The following is an 18306-nucleotide window of genomic DNA, read 5'->3' as shown; positions in this document are numbered from 1 at the left end:
GCTTAATGCCATGCAAACAACCAAACCAAATCCTCCCATGCCTGACCCTTAGCGTCACTATTGAAAGAGGATGTAGGATAAATGGCAGCCCAGTGTTTCTGTAGATTAGAAAAGTTCCAGAACCTCTCTGTGCCCTGGTCCGTGAAAGGAAGGTACCAGAAAAATGGAAAAGGAAAGTGTAAGCTGGGAGCTCCAGAAGGAAACCATGACTGAGATGTTAGCTATGAGGGGCAGATGTGGCACAGACATATGGGTCTTCACGTAGCTGGGACTCCAGCAGGAGGGAGAAGAAGGATTCTCAGAAATCAAGCACAGGGGCTCTAACGTACTTGGGGATAAGGGAGAGGGATGGCATCCAACTGAGAGGGTCACAGGGGGAAGGCATGGACATCCTTGGAGAGTAGCGAGGTTTTGTTTGAGTCCAGGAAGTAGAGTGAAGTTTAACAAGAATTGGGCATATATGGAGCTTAAGGAAGCACATGCGCTGAGCTTAGGGGGCATTGTGGAAGGGATTTTAGGGAGCAGAGGACTCAGCGTTATCTGGGGCGTGTATGAGAAATGTTGAGGTGAAAGGTGAGATAACGAGGGACTTCCTGTGCTGTTTGAGAATACAGGAAATGGGGCAGGTGGGGTTAAATCTTGATGCTCTCTTGGAGAAAATGGGGAGAAACTCCTAGCTCAGATATGGAAGCTTCAACTTTGATATTCTCTCCATTCCTGACATTTCTGGAAACTGGGCTACTTCATTGCCTCCCTACTCACTAGGGATATTGTCAGTGAATGGAAATAATATTGTGAAAGAGCATTTGCTTGTGGTTAATGTTAAACATATCTTTTCAAAAATATTTACATGGAAAGCACCATGAGGCCCTGCCAGGAATCTAAGCACAAATACAGAATTGTTACCTGTGCCCTTAAGTAGCTTCTGGTTTTGTAAAAGAGAAACTTACTCTGTTTAAAGAGGATACACTGGCCAAAGGGCATCATTCATATAATTTATGCCTCAAACCACACCAAACAAATAAATGCAAATAGTCCATGTTCTAAAGAAAAGATGCATGTACTGCTTTTAGCACAGGAAAATTGGTCTAAAATTGTTTTTGGAGAGGTTTTCGCTATAGGGCGCATGCGCTCGCCAGACAGACAGAGACAGAGAGACAGAAAGCAAGAAATCACCCCCCAGAGGGGATGGCCACGCCGTAATTCCTTCTCCTCCATTCTCCTCTCGGGATCTTGGGCACGCACGCACACGCGCCCGGCGTGAGTTTTAAGCCACTGGGTCTGGGATGCAAACCGCGGTCGACTACGTGGGAGCCCAGAGACATAGCCATTACGCTAACTGCTGGTCCCCATCAATTTTTGTTTTGAAGATGATGAAACTGTGACTTTATAAAGTTATTTCCCACCAACGTTTTCTCCTGCTTGAACTATTAAAAGAAAAAGTGTGTAAATCAAATGCAAAAAAAAAAAAAATTAAATACGTGCCCTGGTCTGGTTAGAGTGTGAAGTAAATCAAGTGACAATTTAATTCCCAATGAACATGTGACAACTAGGGAGTTAAATATTAGATTTAAATAGGGCAGCTAATTCTCTGCAAGAATTACGTTTGTGTCTTTATATGGGCACTCTATTTAATGATCACATTTCTCTCCTCTCAAATTCAGGTGTTGCTATAGGAGCATGAGAAATTAATGTATGTTCTTATACTCATTAATACTATTGCTCATAAAAAGACCTTTTGATTTTTATCTCTCTTGGTTCCTAGGGGCATTCACAATGCCAAATCACATGAATTATCAGAGGAAAAAAACTCCATTAAAGCAAAACTTTAATCACTACTAACATTTTGTATAAAGTTGTGTCTAAAAGGAAACTGATTAGGTATTCATCAACATATATTAAATAACTGGATGGCTCTATAATCCTTTCACAGAATATTATAAAGCAGTAAAAGGGAAAGACTATAATAAACGCAATGTAACTCAATCTCAAGGACATTGTTGAGTGAGATGCAAAGTATGGAAAGATACCTGTAATATGGTTTTATTTTCAGTAGGTTCAGAAACAGGCAAAGCTGAGCAATCTCTTTTTTAGAGATGCATCATTGGTAGCAGACTTATAAAGAAAATTAATAATTTAAAATGTAAGGTAATAGTAGTCCCTGGGAAGTGAGTAGGGAAGTGGGTGCAATCAAGAAAGAACATAGTGGTGTTTCTAAGGTGCTAATGATATTCCATTTCTTAAAATGGTTGGTGGTTCATAGGTTTTATTATTATTATTATTACTTAAACTATATATATACTTTGCATTTTTTTTGAGAAGATTTTGCTATGGGGCGCGTGTGCTCTCCAGAAAGACAGAGAGAGATAGAAAGCAAGAAATCACCCCCCAGGGGGGATGGCCATGCCACAATCCCTTCTCTGCCATTCTCCTCTCGGGATTTTAGGCATGCACACGCATACATGCCCAGCGTGAGTTTAAGCCACCAGGTCCAGGACTCGAACCATGGTCGACTACATTAAAGTCCAGTGACATAGCCATTATGCTAACTGCTGGTCCCTACTTTGCAATTTTTTAACTGCCAGAGAGTGAGCATGCTCATGAGAGAGAGAGGGAGAAAATAGCCCCCATTGGGGCATGATCATAGCATAATCCCTCCTCCTCCCATTTTCCATCGTATTGGGATTTGGGGCACACATTCACATAAGCCTGATGTGTTTTTCAAGCTCCTGGAGCTTGGATTCTCACTGTAACTAGGCTATAGGACTGGCCCAAGACACTGGGCTATGGGATTGGCCTGGGATATGCTTTATATTTTCTTTTATTTTCATAATACAATTCATAACCAAGAAAGAAATAACTATTACAAAAAAGGTTATCAATTACACCATAGTACTAAATCTCTACCTTATGCTTATCACCTAAGACATTGCACAGTGTATCAGGAGATATATAAGGCTTGCACATAGACTCAGGAGCTTACACAGATGTGGGATGATTAGAGAACAACTCAGAATACAAGTAAGCACACACTGTGATATAATAGGAGTTCAGAAAAAGGAATCTTTGGTGCTTAAAGTGGATGGAAAGTTCTACAAGGAAGTAGTAATCAGAATCCAGCTTGGAAAGTTGAATTTAATAGGAAACTGGGAGATTATTTTTACTTTTTGCTGTTTCTCATATACATTAAGTATCTTGTTTAACATCCTTTATAATTGATAAGTCTTTCTGGCCTGGAAGAAAGAGCACAGACTTTGAATTCAGACAAACATAGATTCAGAACCAAATTCCTCCATTCCCAGGTTGTGAAGCCTTAAAGTTTCTACGGACAGATTTCCTATTTATAAAATCCAGAGAGGGATGCTTCACAAGGCTCTGAGAATGAGATAAGAGAACACTTTGGCCTTATATTCCAAGACTGAGAGATGGTCATAATCTTTTTAATGCTACCATTCATGGACCTGAGAAGAATGATGACCAAGGCCAGTGGAATGTCTCTGCTAAGGGATCTAACATGTAAGGTGCTGGATAAAGAAACTTGTGCCTCTTTAGTTCTACCCTTTACAGAGTCTCCTTTTGGGCCTCTCTTCCACAAAACACAGATATCTCTGCCCTGCATTTTGCCTGTCTCTGGTCTCCACCCTGTAGTCAATGGACTTCTACAAGCCCTTGACTGTTTCCCTGTCTTGCTCCCTAAAAGTGAGTACAGATAAGTGACTTGGACCAACACTGCTCTAGATTGTAGAGAGAAATACTCTCTCCTCACCAGATTCATATATTCTTGTGTCTTCTTGGCTTTAAAGAGCCAAGTTTGGGACATGATTCTAGTAAGGGGCTAAGAAAGCCATTCCTTAACACAGACAGTAAGTAGACTTTTCTGGTTTAAACAGAAGGAGTTGCTGAGGTTCAGTCATGGTCTAGACCACCTCACTAGAATACTGAAACTGGGTTGAGGCAAGAGTCTTCATTAGCATCACATAGATACTGCATTTTCCCCTTGGTGTCCCCTGAGCATATATTTCTGAGGAGTCTGAGATGGCTTAACAAAGAATTAGGGATTCCTTCCTATCTCTCTGTCTTTTCCCATTAGACATATGTCTAACAACTATATGCAAAGCATCTGGCTTACAAGAATCCTGCCAGTAATGTGAATTCCTTTCTCATCTCTCTTTCTTAACGTTTATTTTGTGTTTTAGGTTATATTTTGGAACCAATATCTTGGTTTCTGTTTTAGTTCTCTCTCTCTCTGTCTCTCTCTCTCTTTTGTTTTTTTAATTTTATTTTTTTAGAGATTTTTGGCATAGGGTGTATGCACTCAGCAGAGCGAGACAGAGAGATAGAAAGCAAGAAATCACCCCCCATGGGTGATGGCCACACCATAATCCTTTCTCTTGCATTATCCTCTTGGGATTTGGAGTGTGCACACATGTTTCCGGGGTGATTTTCAAGCTGCCAGGTCTGAGCCTCAAACTATGGTTGACTATGTGGGAAACTTGCACCTTAACTTCTATGCCACCTCCTGGTCTTGGGCATTTGTATATCCCACTGCTTCTCCTTAAGCAGATGATCCACTGAATAAGCTGAGCAATCCTTGTTCCACCACCCTCCCTATGCCTTTGTTGTTACCTTTTTTTAAAAGAGCTCTCCTTTCCTTCCACCTAGATAGATAAACATGTTTTTTACCTCTCAGCCTGGACCTTTTCTTTTTTTCTTTTCTTTTCTCTTTTTTTCTTTTTTCTTTTCTTTTCTCTTTTTTTCTTTTTTCTTTTCTTTTCTTTTCTTTTCTTTTCTTTTCTTTTCTTTTCTTTTCTTCCTTTGGTATAGGGCATATGCATTTGCCAGAGACAGAGAGAGAGAGGAAGAGAGAGAGAGGGAGAGAGGGAAAGCGAGAAATCCACCCTGGGGAGATGGCTATGCCACATCCCCTTCTCATCAGTCTCCTCCTGGGATCTTGGACACACACACCCATGTGCCTGGCATGATTTTCAAGGCACTGGGCCTGAGACTCAAACCATGGCTGGCCATGTGGGAGTCCAGTGATGTAACTACTATGCCTCCTGCTGACCCCCCTACTTTAGTTTTATTGAAACTAATCATTGAGTTTTGGAGAATAAGCTGAGGAAACCTCCTCCCAGCCATTTGCGGTTGACTGTGAAGATGGACAACGGGCTTCTTCTTTGATTTCCTGTGTGCAGAGACTCTTAGGCCTGCAAGCTCAGAGTGTAGGCCATTGACTGCCCACCCTCTGCCTTCACCTCCACATGCTTCAATTCCAATTTCCATTCTGTCTTTGTTTTACAGTTGTTCAGCACATCAAGCGACATAACATTGTTCTGAAAAGGGAGCTAGGAGAAGGAGCCTTTGGAAAAGTTTTCCTAGCTGAATGCTATAACCTCTGTCCTGAGCAGGACAAGATCTTGGTGGCAGTGAAGGTAAGAGAACATTCCAGAATGTCTCATTATCCATGGTCACACAAATGTGTGGAAGTTGTACTTTATTTTATTATAGTGGCCAATTTAGAAGTAAATTATGTTTCCTATGGTGGTTGTATTAAAAGTCCTATAACTAAGTAGACAGTTGGAAAGTCTAAGCAGGCAGTTGGAAAGACATTTTGGGCACATCCAACAGTCAGAGATTTTTCTCAAAGGCAACAGACCAATCTGTAGGCTGTGAATAGTTTTTAGTGCCTCTTCCAAGTCCAAGTTAACTACATTCTGGATGGAGGTCAGTGAGATCAAACAATTCAACCAGCTAAATCTTGGAGATTCAACATTTCTACTCAAATTTCTTGGTGCTTATCCAAGCTTAACTAAAGTTTGTACCATCTTTGAGATTCTGGAAGGGAGAATTATGGACATTTCCCATCTCAGCCTCTGTTCCATTGAGTTCTCTCACTTCCCCCTCTGGAATAGTTCCAAGGTCCCAGAGTTGCACATAGCACAGACATGATTTCTTCAAGGAGGGTATTGAATCTCCTGTGGATTCCAGCACGCTAAGACACATGGGGTTCCTATTAAAATAAAGATGTCTGAGGAGGCTAGCAGGTGGTATTGTGGTTAAGGTACTGTACTCACACATGGCCAACCACAGTTCAAGTTCCAGGCTTAGCAGCTTGAAAACCACCCAGATGCATGTGCATGCATGCCCAAACTCACAGGAGAATGGAGAAGGAATTGCAGCATGGCCATCCCTGCTGGGGGGATGGCGATTAGTCACTTGCCCTTTCACTGTCTCTCTCTGTCTCTCTGGTGAGCACTCATGCCTTACAGTAAAAAAACCTAAAAACAAACAAACAAAAACTGAGAGTGCTTCATTATAGTCATGTCCCCATTAACTCAAAAAAGAGACCTCATTTTCAATAAGATAAATATTATTATTGAAAAGGATAACGTTTCCACTGAGTTCTCTTAAATATAAGCATTAACAAAAATAGTACAAAAGTCTTCAACAGATCTTTTACATATGCATTGTCAAGTTTTTATTTTAGTTACCAAGGTATTGGGTAATATATGTAAAAGACTTAAAAAGAGGCATATATATAAAAAAGGAATTGAGTGCCAAATGAATATGAACATGGTTAATGTAATAAAATTTAACTTCTTGGCATGATACGAGCGAGTTTTTGCTGTATTCTATTTCTGCCAAACACAGAACATTTGTGTGAATGTCATTTGTTTACTAGTTATAAGCAGAACCACTTTTAGCTTGTAAAAGTCAGGTGAATATTTCATTACTGTTACAGTTAGTATTAAAATATTTCAATATATACATAATGGGTAGCTGAAGAGAAATAAAATTATTCTGGAATTTATCAGTCCTGCCAACAAAATGATTTCTGTTCAAGTTCATTCAAATAGAAAAACTTTGTTTTCCTCATCATTGAAATAAACTAGCCAGGGTAGAACAATACTCTAAAATTCTAAGAGAAGCTGTACTTTAGAATAAAAAAGGGTAGGCTATTCCAGATGGTAAATGTAATATCAATCAAATAAACATCATCTCCTTAAGATAGACAAAGGAAAGGAAGAGGGGAGAGAAGGAAGATTCTAGAGAGATTTGAGGTCCAACAGGGTAGAAGGTGTCAAGGAAGAATGGTGCAGTGATTCTGGAAATGTGCAATTTCTACTGTCATTATTGCTTCTTTTCCTTCATTTACTCAGAGAGTTTATTTCTATTGTTTTCAGCACAAAATGTTCAGAACATTTGGCAATGTTATACCTGCAGTCTCCACTTTCACCTTAGTTTATCTTTTTCTCCTCTTTTTGGATAAATAGGACCAAAGGATGCCTCTATCGTTTTTACAAATTCAAAGCCTGATAAAATGTTAGTGCTGGAAGAATCTTAGAGAACATCTCATCGACTAAGCTAGCCATGTGTCATCGACCAGGAGACCTGGATTTGTGTTCTGGGTCCAGGTTTTGCACTGCTGTGTGGAGGCCACCCAGGAAGCTCAGTCGAACCTTCAGACTCTGAATTTACTTTTTGGTCTCACAGAGTAGAAGTCTCTGATGGGAGAAAATCCTGGAAGAGAAGAGAATTCTAGATGAGCATGTAGGGATAGTCATTATAGAGATAGGTCCAACACTGTGATCCAACTAGACCTCTTTCTGTTACAGCCTTTCACCTTGGTGCCATTCTTTACTATGTGACAACTCATCAGTCCTTGCAATGCTCCTTAAGAAGAGGGCATTGCATTGCTAAATCCGGGGAAACCCTCAGCCCACGTATTACATTTCTTTCTGAGCACATACTAAAACAGGACTCCAGATCTTGGGCTACTAAGAATGAAGGGTAGACCAGTGACAATAATGTTCAGCCACTGGCACATAGGTTGTGCTTAAAAGAGACCCTAGGCTATTCTCCTTTCCCATCCACAGTATTCTTTTGTTGGGCATAACTCCCATTGCCATTGTCAGTGACAGGGTTCTCTGATTTAAATCCCAATCACAGCCCTTACTTACCTCTGAAACAGACCCAGGACCTAGTCTTCACATCCCTCCCGGCTTTGCCAAATAAGTGTTTGCAAGTTAATGACCTACTATGACTGTTTGCTCTTGAATCAACCCTGCTGAAACATTTTTTTTAAAGGCTAAAAAGGGTTAACCCTTAATCGAGTCCTTATTTCTTCACTTTGTTAGTCCACTTCATATTGAAATTCTCATCACAAACAGAAAGGACAAAGTGCCTACAGATTAACTTTATGGTCACAACTCTATGAAGTCACATCTCAATGGCCTTGGATATGATTTTTTTAGTGGTTGCTTAAATCAGAGATTTTGCTTATGTTCCTGGAATTATTTCAAGCTTCGGAGAGAAAGCTCATGTCAACTCTCTGGAATTTACAGGCCGTAGCCACATAGGGACAAGTTAGATCTTCCATGAGGTCCAGGGTGGATTGGATCAGAATGACCTCCAGATCTTCCATACAGCTGCCTCTCACAGCCATGACATGCTCATTTTTGAGAATCTTGAAAGGGTACTCAGAGTCTCTCTAAATGAGCCTGCGAGAAAAATTGTTATTGTTCATCCCCGACCACCCTAAAGGGTTTATTTTATATTTTATTTTATTTCATTTTATTTTAAGGAATAAAGCAAAAAGAATGCTGCTTCTGAAGACTGCACAGACTCTTACCTCTGTGGAGAGGCTGCCGGGTTAACTTCCCTTATTGGAGGCACCCAAGGATGTTTGACAGCCTTTCTGTTGTTGCCTAGCAACCTTGCAGCATTGATTATGCATGCTAAGAAATAGCAGCTATTGTCCTTTTTCCTTCTCTTGAAGGAGCTGACTCTGATTTGAAATCTGAGGCTCTACATTCAGATTGACATATGTCAGAATCCTGTAAATTCTGGTGTCAATGCGCCCAAACAGTTTAAGGGCTTAAGGGATACCCACGGGAAACTGCTTAGGATGGACATTATCCTTAGGTATGTGCAGGGCTTTCAAGAGCACATAGGGGCATGCTTCTCCTGTTAGGGTATCCACTGTTTGGATCCAGCTGGATTGCCCTTTCCTTGATATTATTGGATGACCTTTGTTTTTAAGTGAAACAAATTTGTCAACCCTTTTTTTTTTTTTTCTTTTTTACACTGAATTACAGTTGAAGAACCCATGGAGCCGATGAGAAGCAGAGAAACCAGTCTTTGATCAAACTGAGTTACTTCACCTTTAAGTAACTCAATTGCCAAGGAAACGCTTCTCCCAGCTCCCCTGTGTTAACTGTGGCTGCATTAGCTATTTTTGGCTCTATCCAACCTGCATTTCCAAGCTACAATTGCTGCATTTCCTTGTACTATAAATGCATGATGATTTTTATTTTTTAAATATAGCCACAAGTGTGCTTCATAGGATTCATGGCTTCTCCTCCCCCTCCCCATGAACTCAGGTATATTTCTAGAAACAGAAAACACTGAATAGGAGAGAGAACTTGGATATATATTTGTATATCGTGCCTCATGTTTTATAGATGAGAAAACTGAGATAAGTCAAGGGACTTCCTCAAGCATAAATTAAACAAGTCAGAGGTGCTGCACAGGATGGAGACTTGACAGAATGAAAAGTGGTGAAATCTGAGTTTAGCAGACACTTTCTCTGGGATCTAACTTAGGATTTTGCTTTGTATGTTTCTGAATTTCTTCTTGCCAGCAGTGGAAATGTTTCCTCCACCAAAGAGTTTGGAAAAGTTAGCTGACACACCCTCTAGTACATTATCACAAAGCAAGTCCGAGGTAGCACCCAACATGTTGATTTCATTTCCATGTCTGGATGACCCTGGTCCAACCTCTCCATTCAGATAACTCCAGTCATCTGTCAACTCTCAGGGCAAGTTGCCTTCTTTTTTCTCTCTTTTTTAACCTGAAAAATGGTAAATCGTGGGAACCAGCAGTTAGCATAATGGCTATGTCGCTGGACTCCCACGTAGTCGACTGCGGTTCGTGTCCCAGACCCGGTGGCTTAAAACTCACGCCGGGCGCGTGTGCGTGCGTGCCCAAGATCCCGAGAGGAGAATGGAGGAGAAGGGATTGTGGCGTGACCATCCCCCCTGGGGGGTGATTTCTCGCTTTCTGTCTCTATGTCTCTCTCTGTCTGTCTGGCGAGCGCACGCGCCCTACAGTGAAAATCTCTCCAAAAAAAAAAAAAAGGTAAATCGTGAAAGAAATTTATTGAGGGTTAAAAGTAGTATGGGATAAATGGATATCTTTATATGAAATTGATACATAGTACTTTTAAAAATTTTTATACATTCAATCACTATACATTATTACAGCCTGCAAAGTCAATTTTCCCAGCATGAATACACTGTATATTAGTCCAGTTAAAGATATTAGCATACACATTATCATCAATAGGTAATTTTCCATTTTTATGTCCCTTTAATGTTTTACCTCTTTCTTTTTCCCCTTGATTACCTGCTTTTCACCCTTACCCATTTTTTTCCACCATCCTCCAACACTTTTTCTAGTATACACAAGTGTTTTGCTATGCTTTTATATTTTTCAATCTTACGATTTCTGCCATAGAGTGCAGACATTCGGTATTTATTAAGTGGGGACGTGCAATGCCTCTCTTTCATAGTCTGGCTTGCTTTGCCCAGCAATAAATCTTCCATATTCATCCACTCTCTATCAGATGCCATGGTCATTTTCTTTTTAAATTATTGGTGAGTACTAGTCCATAGTGCATATGTGCGACACTTTTTGAGAAGAGTTCCTTTGCTTGCTACCCATGTAGGTCAATCCTCCATGTTCTGCACTATTAAGGCATCTATATTTGTTCTTTAAAGCATTTGTCAAGCTTTTAGAATTATGTATATGATTATTTTATATATAATATATTAAATATGTGTTATATATTAAATATCATATATAACAACATATTTTATATATTATATATATTTATTTGTGTGTGTCTGAGCTTACTTAGTGAATGACATTGAACATCTATCTCCTCTATTAGAATGGCAGCAGCTTTTCCAGGATGGGAACTAGTCCTTTCAGCACATTGCCTAGTATGTAATAACATGCAATATGTGTTCATTAAATGAGTGAAGGAATGGATGGCTGGATTGATGGGTGGATAGACACACATTCCTTGGAGATAATAAGCTTTTTAATAAGGAGTCAGCAGTTGGCATCTGTAGGTAAGGAGATGATTTGATGATCTAATGAATGTCATAGAATTTTATAGCTGAAGAGAAACTATTATAACGTGACAATAATGTATATATTTTATATACATGAAATATACACACACCGTACTCCATATATACATAAAATATAACCAAATGAGAAATAATTTTAGAAATGATTGAGTCATTGTATACATATATAGAGCTATAATTGGTATTCTTTAACTCTTGCCAGAATGGAATGATCTGATTATCCTGGCCTGGGCTACACTCCCACCTCTGGAAATGGAAAATAGCACCAGTTCTATTGAACACACTTGAGGGACCAGCAGAGGGTGTAGCAATTACATCTCTGGATTCCTACGTGACCAATAGTGGTTCGATTCCAGATCAGGCAGTTTGAAACTCAGGCAGACATGTGTGCGTGAGTGTACAAGATATTGGCAGGAGAAGGGGTTGAGATGTGGCCATCCCCCTCAGGGGTTATTTCACTCCATATATACATAAAATATAACCAAATGAGAAATAATTTTAGAAATGATTGAGTCATTGTATACATATATAGAGCTATAATTGGTATTCTTTAACTCTGGCCAGAATGGAATGATCTGATTATCCTGGCCTGGGCTACACTCCCACCTCTGGAAATGGAAAATAGCACCAGTTCTATTGAACACACTTGAGGGACCAGCAGAGGGTGTAGCAATTACATCTCTGGATTCCTACGTGACCAATAGTGGTTCGATTCCAGATCAGGCAGTTTGAAACTCAGGCAGACATGTGTGCGTGAGTGTACAAGATATTGGCAGGAGAAGGGGTTGAGATGTGGCCATCCCCCTCAGGGGTTATTTCTCATTTTCCCTCTCACTTTCTCTATCTCTCTGCAATGAGCACATGAGGCCTGTAGCAAAAAACCTACAAATAGAAATAAAAAAATAAATGAGACCACTAAAGCTTCCATGGGATCTGTAGCAGGCTCGTGACTGTCTCTTCATCTCCTCAGCAGGAGACACAGGGATTCTCCTCTGGGTTCCCTGCTACATAGTACAGCTGTCTCTCATCTCTACTGCACTTTAATATCTGGCTGCTTCTTCCACCCCAACTAGTGCTCACACTGCCTCTATGACTCACATGCTGATTCCTCAAGAAAGAAAATACTGTGGGTCCAATTATTCCAATTAGTCATTGCATTGCCACTGAGTTCTTATGCCAGGCCACCTATCTGCAATCCAATTATCCAAGGTAGCTACGTGGTACAGAAGAAGCCACCTTTAGAAAAGGAAGCAACTAGGCTCAGTTATCTTAGAAAACAAATGAAGACAATAGAAGGCCCAAAAAGCAAAGTTCATTCTCTCCAGTCCTGAAACATCAGGGGGAAAAAAAATAGATGAGAAAGAGCATCAAAAGTTCATCAACTCAAGAGCTCTTCATGGACAAGTTTATTTTTAAGACAGATGGCTATTATCTTTCTTTTCTATGATAGTTTTATCAGTCCTCACATCTTGATTAATTGTGGAGTCTCTCCCCCGTTCCTTCCTCTTCCTGTGCTTCTGTCCTCCTTTTTTCATTTACATTGGCATATGCAATCCTTGTTCTCACAAAATGAAAATAGATGATGAAAAGATTCATTTATTTAAAAAGAGATTTGTCAATGTGGCCCCCCAAAAATAGTTTCTGTGCTCTTACAGGAGCTAATATTGCAGAAAGCACAATCAATTCAAAGTTTACAAGTCTCCAGAAACAGAAATTGTAGAACATTGAACATCATCTTATCAAAAGGCTCTATTCTCTCTGTTGTCCAGACATCACTTCATAGATTTCTATTGTTACTTGCTGTGAGTGCATTCTTTCCTGGCATGTGTGTGTATGTGTGTCCTCACATGATCACTCACATGTGCTGTAAGGATGGGAGCAATGTCTTTCTTGTAAAAGTATATCATGCACTTGAATTAAGTAGATCCTGTTTTTAAGTTGTTCCATCAGTATCCTTTTCCCAGTAACTTCAACTTTTAACCTTTGATCAGGGATCTGTTTTTTGTCTTGTTAATCACTCCGGTGGCTCTCTTTTCTGGCGTATTTCCAGTTTATCCACATCTTTTCAAAAAAGCTAATGCCAAAACAGTACATTTCACTCTAATGAGCTCTTATCTGGCTTCAAACATAGCTGGAGGATTTGTTTTGCACCTTTGTATCTCTGGGAGGTATGCAGTGAAATAGTTGTGCTGCTTTTAATTTACTTTAATGTGATGGACTCACTCACAATCAAATCATGGTCTATCATGATCCACCAGTGCCTTTGTTGAGTAACTTGTCTCAGACAATTATATGCTGGTGTATTTAAAGCCTATACATATATTGAAGCTGCACACATGGAAGATCAACTCCTTTTTTAGTTTTTGCTATAGAATGTGTGCACTCACCATAGAGGGATAGGCAGAGAGAGAGAGAGAGAGAGAGAGAGAGAGAGATTGAGAAATCATCTCCCAGAAAGGATGGGCATGCTACAATCCCTTCTCCTCCATTCTCCTCTAGGGATCTTGGGCACATGCGCACATGTGCCTGGCATGATTCCCAGGCTGCTGGGTCTGAGACTTGAATAGCACAGTTGGCTTTATGGGACCTAGCGTCTTAACCTCCACACCACCTGCTGGTCTGGAGGTCAATTTCTGATTCACTCTTTTGATTCAGTATTTCTCTACTATGACAGTTAATATAAATTAGTTTCTTGTCTTCCAAAGACTTACCATGTAGGTGGTTGACTTGTTCATTTGAGAATTAAGAGTCAGCATGACTGTGCAAATAGAGAGAGACCCTGGCTATGAATCTTGTATGTGAGACTATCACTTGGTAGATAATTAAAGTTCTTTCAAAGGCAGTTACCTACAATTAGCCAAGTTGAAATATACAGAGCATTGGTTTCCAGCACAGATTGAGCACTACCTGAGTACTTCTGATCACCATTATTATTGAGCAATCATTTACTAGGTTTTTACACTCATAGGGGTGTTGTGGAGCTATTTATTACACTCTCCATAGTTTCTGAGATTCTATTTCTATTAAGTTTTTTCTGTCTCTGAATTTATTATTAAAATACACTTCTCCAAAGTTCACTGTTATAAGAATGTGATAGACATTTTTCCTACATTTGGGGGGCAGGGGAGAAGACTACCAGTTAAAAGAATCATGAAGCATTGTGACCAAAACTTATTCTAAATACTTGACTACTCATTGCCTGTAACAACCTTATAAGAAGAGTGACTACCTTGTTTCTACTTCAATTTTTTATTTTAAAAATGTTTTCAAACATTCTCAAGAAGCAGGCTGACCCATGAATATAGAGGTGACTTTTACAGACTAGTACCATGCAATGAAAGTATAATGTAAGCCACAAATGCAAGCCATATTTGTAATTTTGAATTTCCTAGTGTGCACATTTAAAAATGAAAAGAAACAGAGCAAACTTACTTTATTAATTTGCTTAATTCAGCATACCTATTGTCATTTCAATATATTATTAATATAAAAATGTCAATAAAATATTTTTCATTATTTTACTATTACCAGGTTTTCAAAATCTAGTGTGTACTTTTCACTTAAAGCACATCTGAATTTGGACTAGCCACACTTCATGACCACTAGCCACTCATGGCTGTTGTCAACATATTAGACAGTGCACATCTGGAAGATATCACGACAGTAAAGCGTCTTCCTTAGCAATAGATCCCAACCTAATGATCCTGAACCAAAAGAACCTGGAGATACCAATCAGACATTCTCATGCATCTTGGTTGCCTAGTTTGGGAGTTTATTATTTCCCTCTATGTTTTAAACACTATGGTGAGCATTGTGCACAGTGAGATCTTACCATTAATGACTGTTAGATATTTATCTTTCATCTTAGAAAAGATACTCTGTTTCTATTTAAACTATAAAAAAGAAGACTATGAGATGATTATTTTGAAAAGGATATGATCTCTGTTTTAGTTGATCTCTCCTAAACCACCTGTACCAAAAATACATGACAATTTGTCAAGTCTTACAATATCCTGTAACATTAATAATAATTTCAACCAACCCTCTTATTGCTCTGTTAGACCCATTAGCCTTAGTATTTGCTGAAGCATTTCAGATGAATTTTTCCTTTGATTGTATTTTCCTTACCTCTAGTTCACTTTCTGCAGTTTCTCAGTTCTCTTGTGAACTTCATTTCACACCACTCCCTTATTCCAATTCTGAAGCAGTGTCTACTCCAGGCAGTATCTCACCATAGCTCTGCATGAGGCCTCTCCCTTGAGAAAGTATTCAGAAAGAATAGCAGCTTTGGAGTCAGGAAATTCACCAGGAATGGAAAAAAAAATGAAGCTACAAAGTGGACAGTAAGAGAAATAAAATAGCAATGCTCAATGATCAGGCAAATATGCTTGTCAAAATGAAACTTAAGTGGAAAGAATTGTCAGAGAGGGAAGCTGCCACCCCATATTCATGGCCTCAGTGCATTGCCAAGGGACTTGGAGAACCAGCCAAGCCTCCCATAATTGAGTGAAATGACAATCAGCCATGGCACTAAGATAGAGATGATTTTTATAAAGAGGGTGGATAGCAGGATTTTCCAGCTTCTGATTGCTGTCTGGCAATGTTTCCCCTTAGAAAAATTCTGTCCTTAAAGTGCCAAATTCAGGAGATGGTTTTGCCCAAATCATTCCTGCCATATTTTCTAAAACTCTTAAAATAGAATTGAATCATAATTTAGAAAAAGGACCCAACATGCAAAAATGAATGGGCATATAGAATGAAGCCAGATTTGTGAGATGCATTTGCCCCATGAATAGTGAAATCTCTTCTCTTAAATCCAGAAATTGAAGCACAGCTTTTGACATTAGAGTTAGTTCTTTTCATAGTGTTTTGCTTTGGAGATGTGGAAATATTAGATGCTTTATGCTCCCCAAAAGAAAACCCTGCCCTCCTCTCCTTTACCTCCCTCTCTGTCTCTTTCTCACATCTCTTTCTCTTTCTGTCTCTCTCATACACGCATGCAATCTAGCATTCTCATTTTTTGGGGAAAGCTATAACTTTCTTATTTTTTTAAATTTTATTATTTCTTACACATTCAATCTTATTCCCTTTTTCTTTGAAAACATTTCAGCTTTATTAACGTACTTTGGCCAACAATAAAATGAATGTACTTAAATGTACAAAATAGTAAGTATGTGTGTGTGTGTATGTGTATGCATGTGCGTGTGCAATCTAGCATCCTTGAATCAACAGTACATAGAAAACCTTGACTGGAAGATGAACTCATGCAGACTTTGGTCATGCCTTGCAATAATGACCTGAAAAGGCTAGCACCTTCTCTTCTTCACTGATAAAGATAAGGCGAGGCTTTAGAAATAAGCTATCTCAGCAACTCAGAGCAGCCTTTGAATAAAGAGACTGGATCTCTGAGAAAGCATCGCAGGCCAAGTGCTGGGTCTCGGTAAGCCCTGACACTTTCACAAGTTTGGATTACCATCTGGAAGAGGTGAGAGCTCTGGCAACATCACTGCTCTGGTGCCTTAGGTTGGCCTCTGTACCTTCTCCATGCATCTTTTGGGCTTCTTGGATTCTTGTGTGAGCAAACTAAATGCAGGCCAGGTGGTGGTTTCACATTCAAATCTCCAAATCTCCCCTTCTACCAGGGCCTTGGAAGGCATTCCAATTTATACCACCTTAAACTGTCCTCCCAGTATCCCCGTGAAGTAGGTGATACAATTGCCCTCATTGACAGAAGAGAAAACAAGAGTTCTCATAGGTCCAGGGTAGAGTCAGAACTCCTTCTAGTTGAGCACCATCCTTGTGAGGATTTGTCCTGTGGTGGGAAGGAGTGTATTAGGCAGTGCACCTTAAGCTTGCATTGTCCCACCTGCTTTCTTTTCGTGGTCCTCCCTTCATTTTCCCTTGTTGTTTGGGCCCATGTTCCACCTTTTCAGATGATCGTTTGCTTTTCATTTCTTCCCCATGATCTTTTATTTCTACTGTGCACAGGCTGCATGTGTCAGGGCCCCTTTCAGTCACCTGGCACTGTGTCGGGACAGCCAGTGATGAAAAGATGAACAGGGATGCACTTATGCTATCAGATGTAGTAGAGACAGACACATGCTCAAAAGCGTAATGCAAGCCTAAGAGAGAGAGATACTCTGGGGTATGTGCTTTGCTTTGCATTTTGAGCCAGGGAGAAAGGCCTGGCAGAAGATAACTCTCATTCCACCATCTCCTCCAAGTCTCATCCATATTTGCCTCATCTATATATATATAAAATCTCACAGAAATAAATCATCATCTTATTCAATTAACTGGATAACAATTTATGTTAAATTTTAAAAATACCTGCTAAGGCACTTTTTAAAGTCCAACCAGATTTGCTAATATTTTTCTCTTTTTATGCAACGAATTGTAGTTAGAATTAGAAATAAATGTTTGTATAGAATGAAACTAAAACAAAAGCTAAAAACACAAATATATTCCCACAAAACAATCAAAAAAATGACTGACATGGTTAAAACTAACCTAAGTAATTTGTCAAGGTAAGCATTTCACTTCTCTCTGTGCCAGAGGGATAACCAGGAATCATTTTGGATCAAACTAGACTAACTAAAGCTGTGGGCAAAAAGGGATGAGACAAGGCCAGTTTTTTTGTTTGTTTGTTTGATTTTGTTTTTTGTTTTTGTTGTTTTTTTTTTTTTTTTGAGAGGTTTTTGCTATAGGGCACGTGTGCTCGCCAGACAGACAGAGAGAGACAGAGAGACAGAAAGCGAGAAATCATCCCCCAGGGGGGTTGGCCACGCCACAATCCCTTCTCCTCTGTTCTCCTGTCGGGATCTTAGGCACGCACGCACATGCACCCGGCGTGAGTTTTAAGCCACCGGGTCCGGGATGCAAACCGCAGTGGACTACATGGGAGTCCAGCGACATAGTCATTATGCTAACTGCTGGTCCCGACAAGACCCAGTTTTCATAGCTTCAGGGGAGTAGAGACTCAAGCCCCAGATTCCTGGCCACTGCTCATTTGGATAGTAAACGAAGAATGAGACCAGCAGTTGGCATAATGGCCATGTCGCTGGACTCCCATGTAGTCGACTGCAGTTCGAGTACCGGACCCGGTGGCTTATACTCACTCCGGATACGCGTGCATGTGTGCCCAAGA

General features: G+C 39.8%; 1 protein-coding gene across 1 annotated transcript in view; it reads left to right on the top strand.

The window, feature by feature from the left end:
- Positions 1–18306, top strand: part of LOC102468349 (BDNF/NT-3 growth factors receptor) — a 217040-nt gene that overhangs the window by 100850 nt on the left and 97884 nt on the right. The window contains exon 3 of the mRNA XM_014591523.2: positions 5302–5432. Coding sequence (XP_014447009.1) covers positions 5302–5432 — 131 coding nt within the window. The remainder of the gene's footprint in view (positions 1–5301; positions 5433–18306) is intronic.

The sequence above is a fragment of the Tupaia chinensis genome, unplaced genomic scaffold, assembly GCF_000334495.1.
Source record: "Tupaia chinensis unplaced genomic scaffold, TupChi_1.0 Scaffold000007_1, whole genome shotgun sequence".
Lineage (NCBI taxonomy): Eukaryota > Metazoa > Chordata > Mammalia > Scandentia > Tupaiidae > Tupaia > Tupaia belangeri.
The sequence above is the reverse complement of the archived record's forward strand: the minus strand, read 5'-3'. Positions and strand labels throughout refer to the sequence as shown.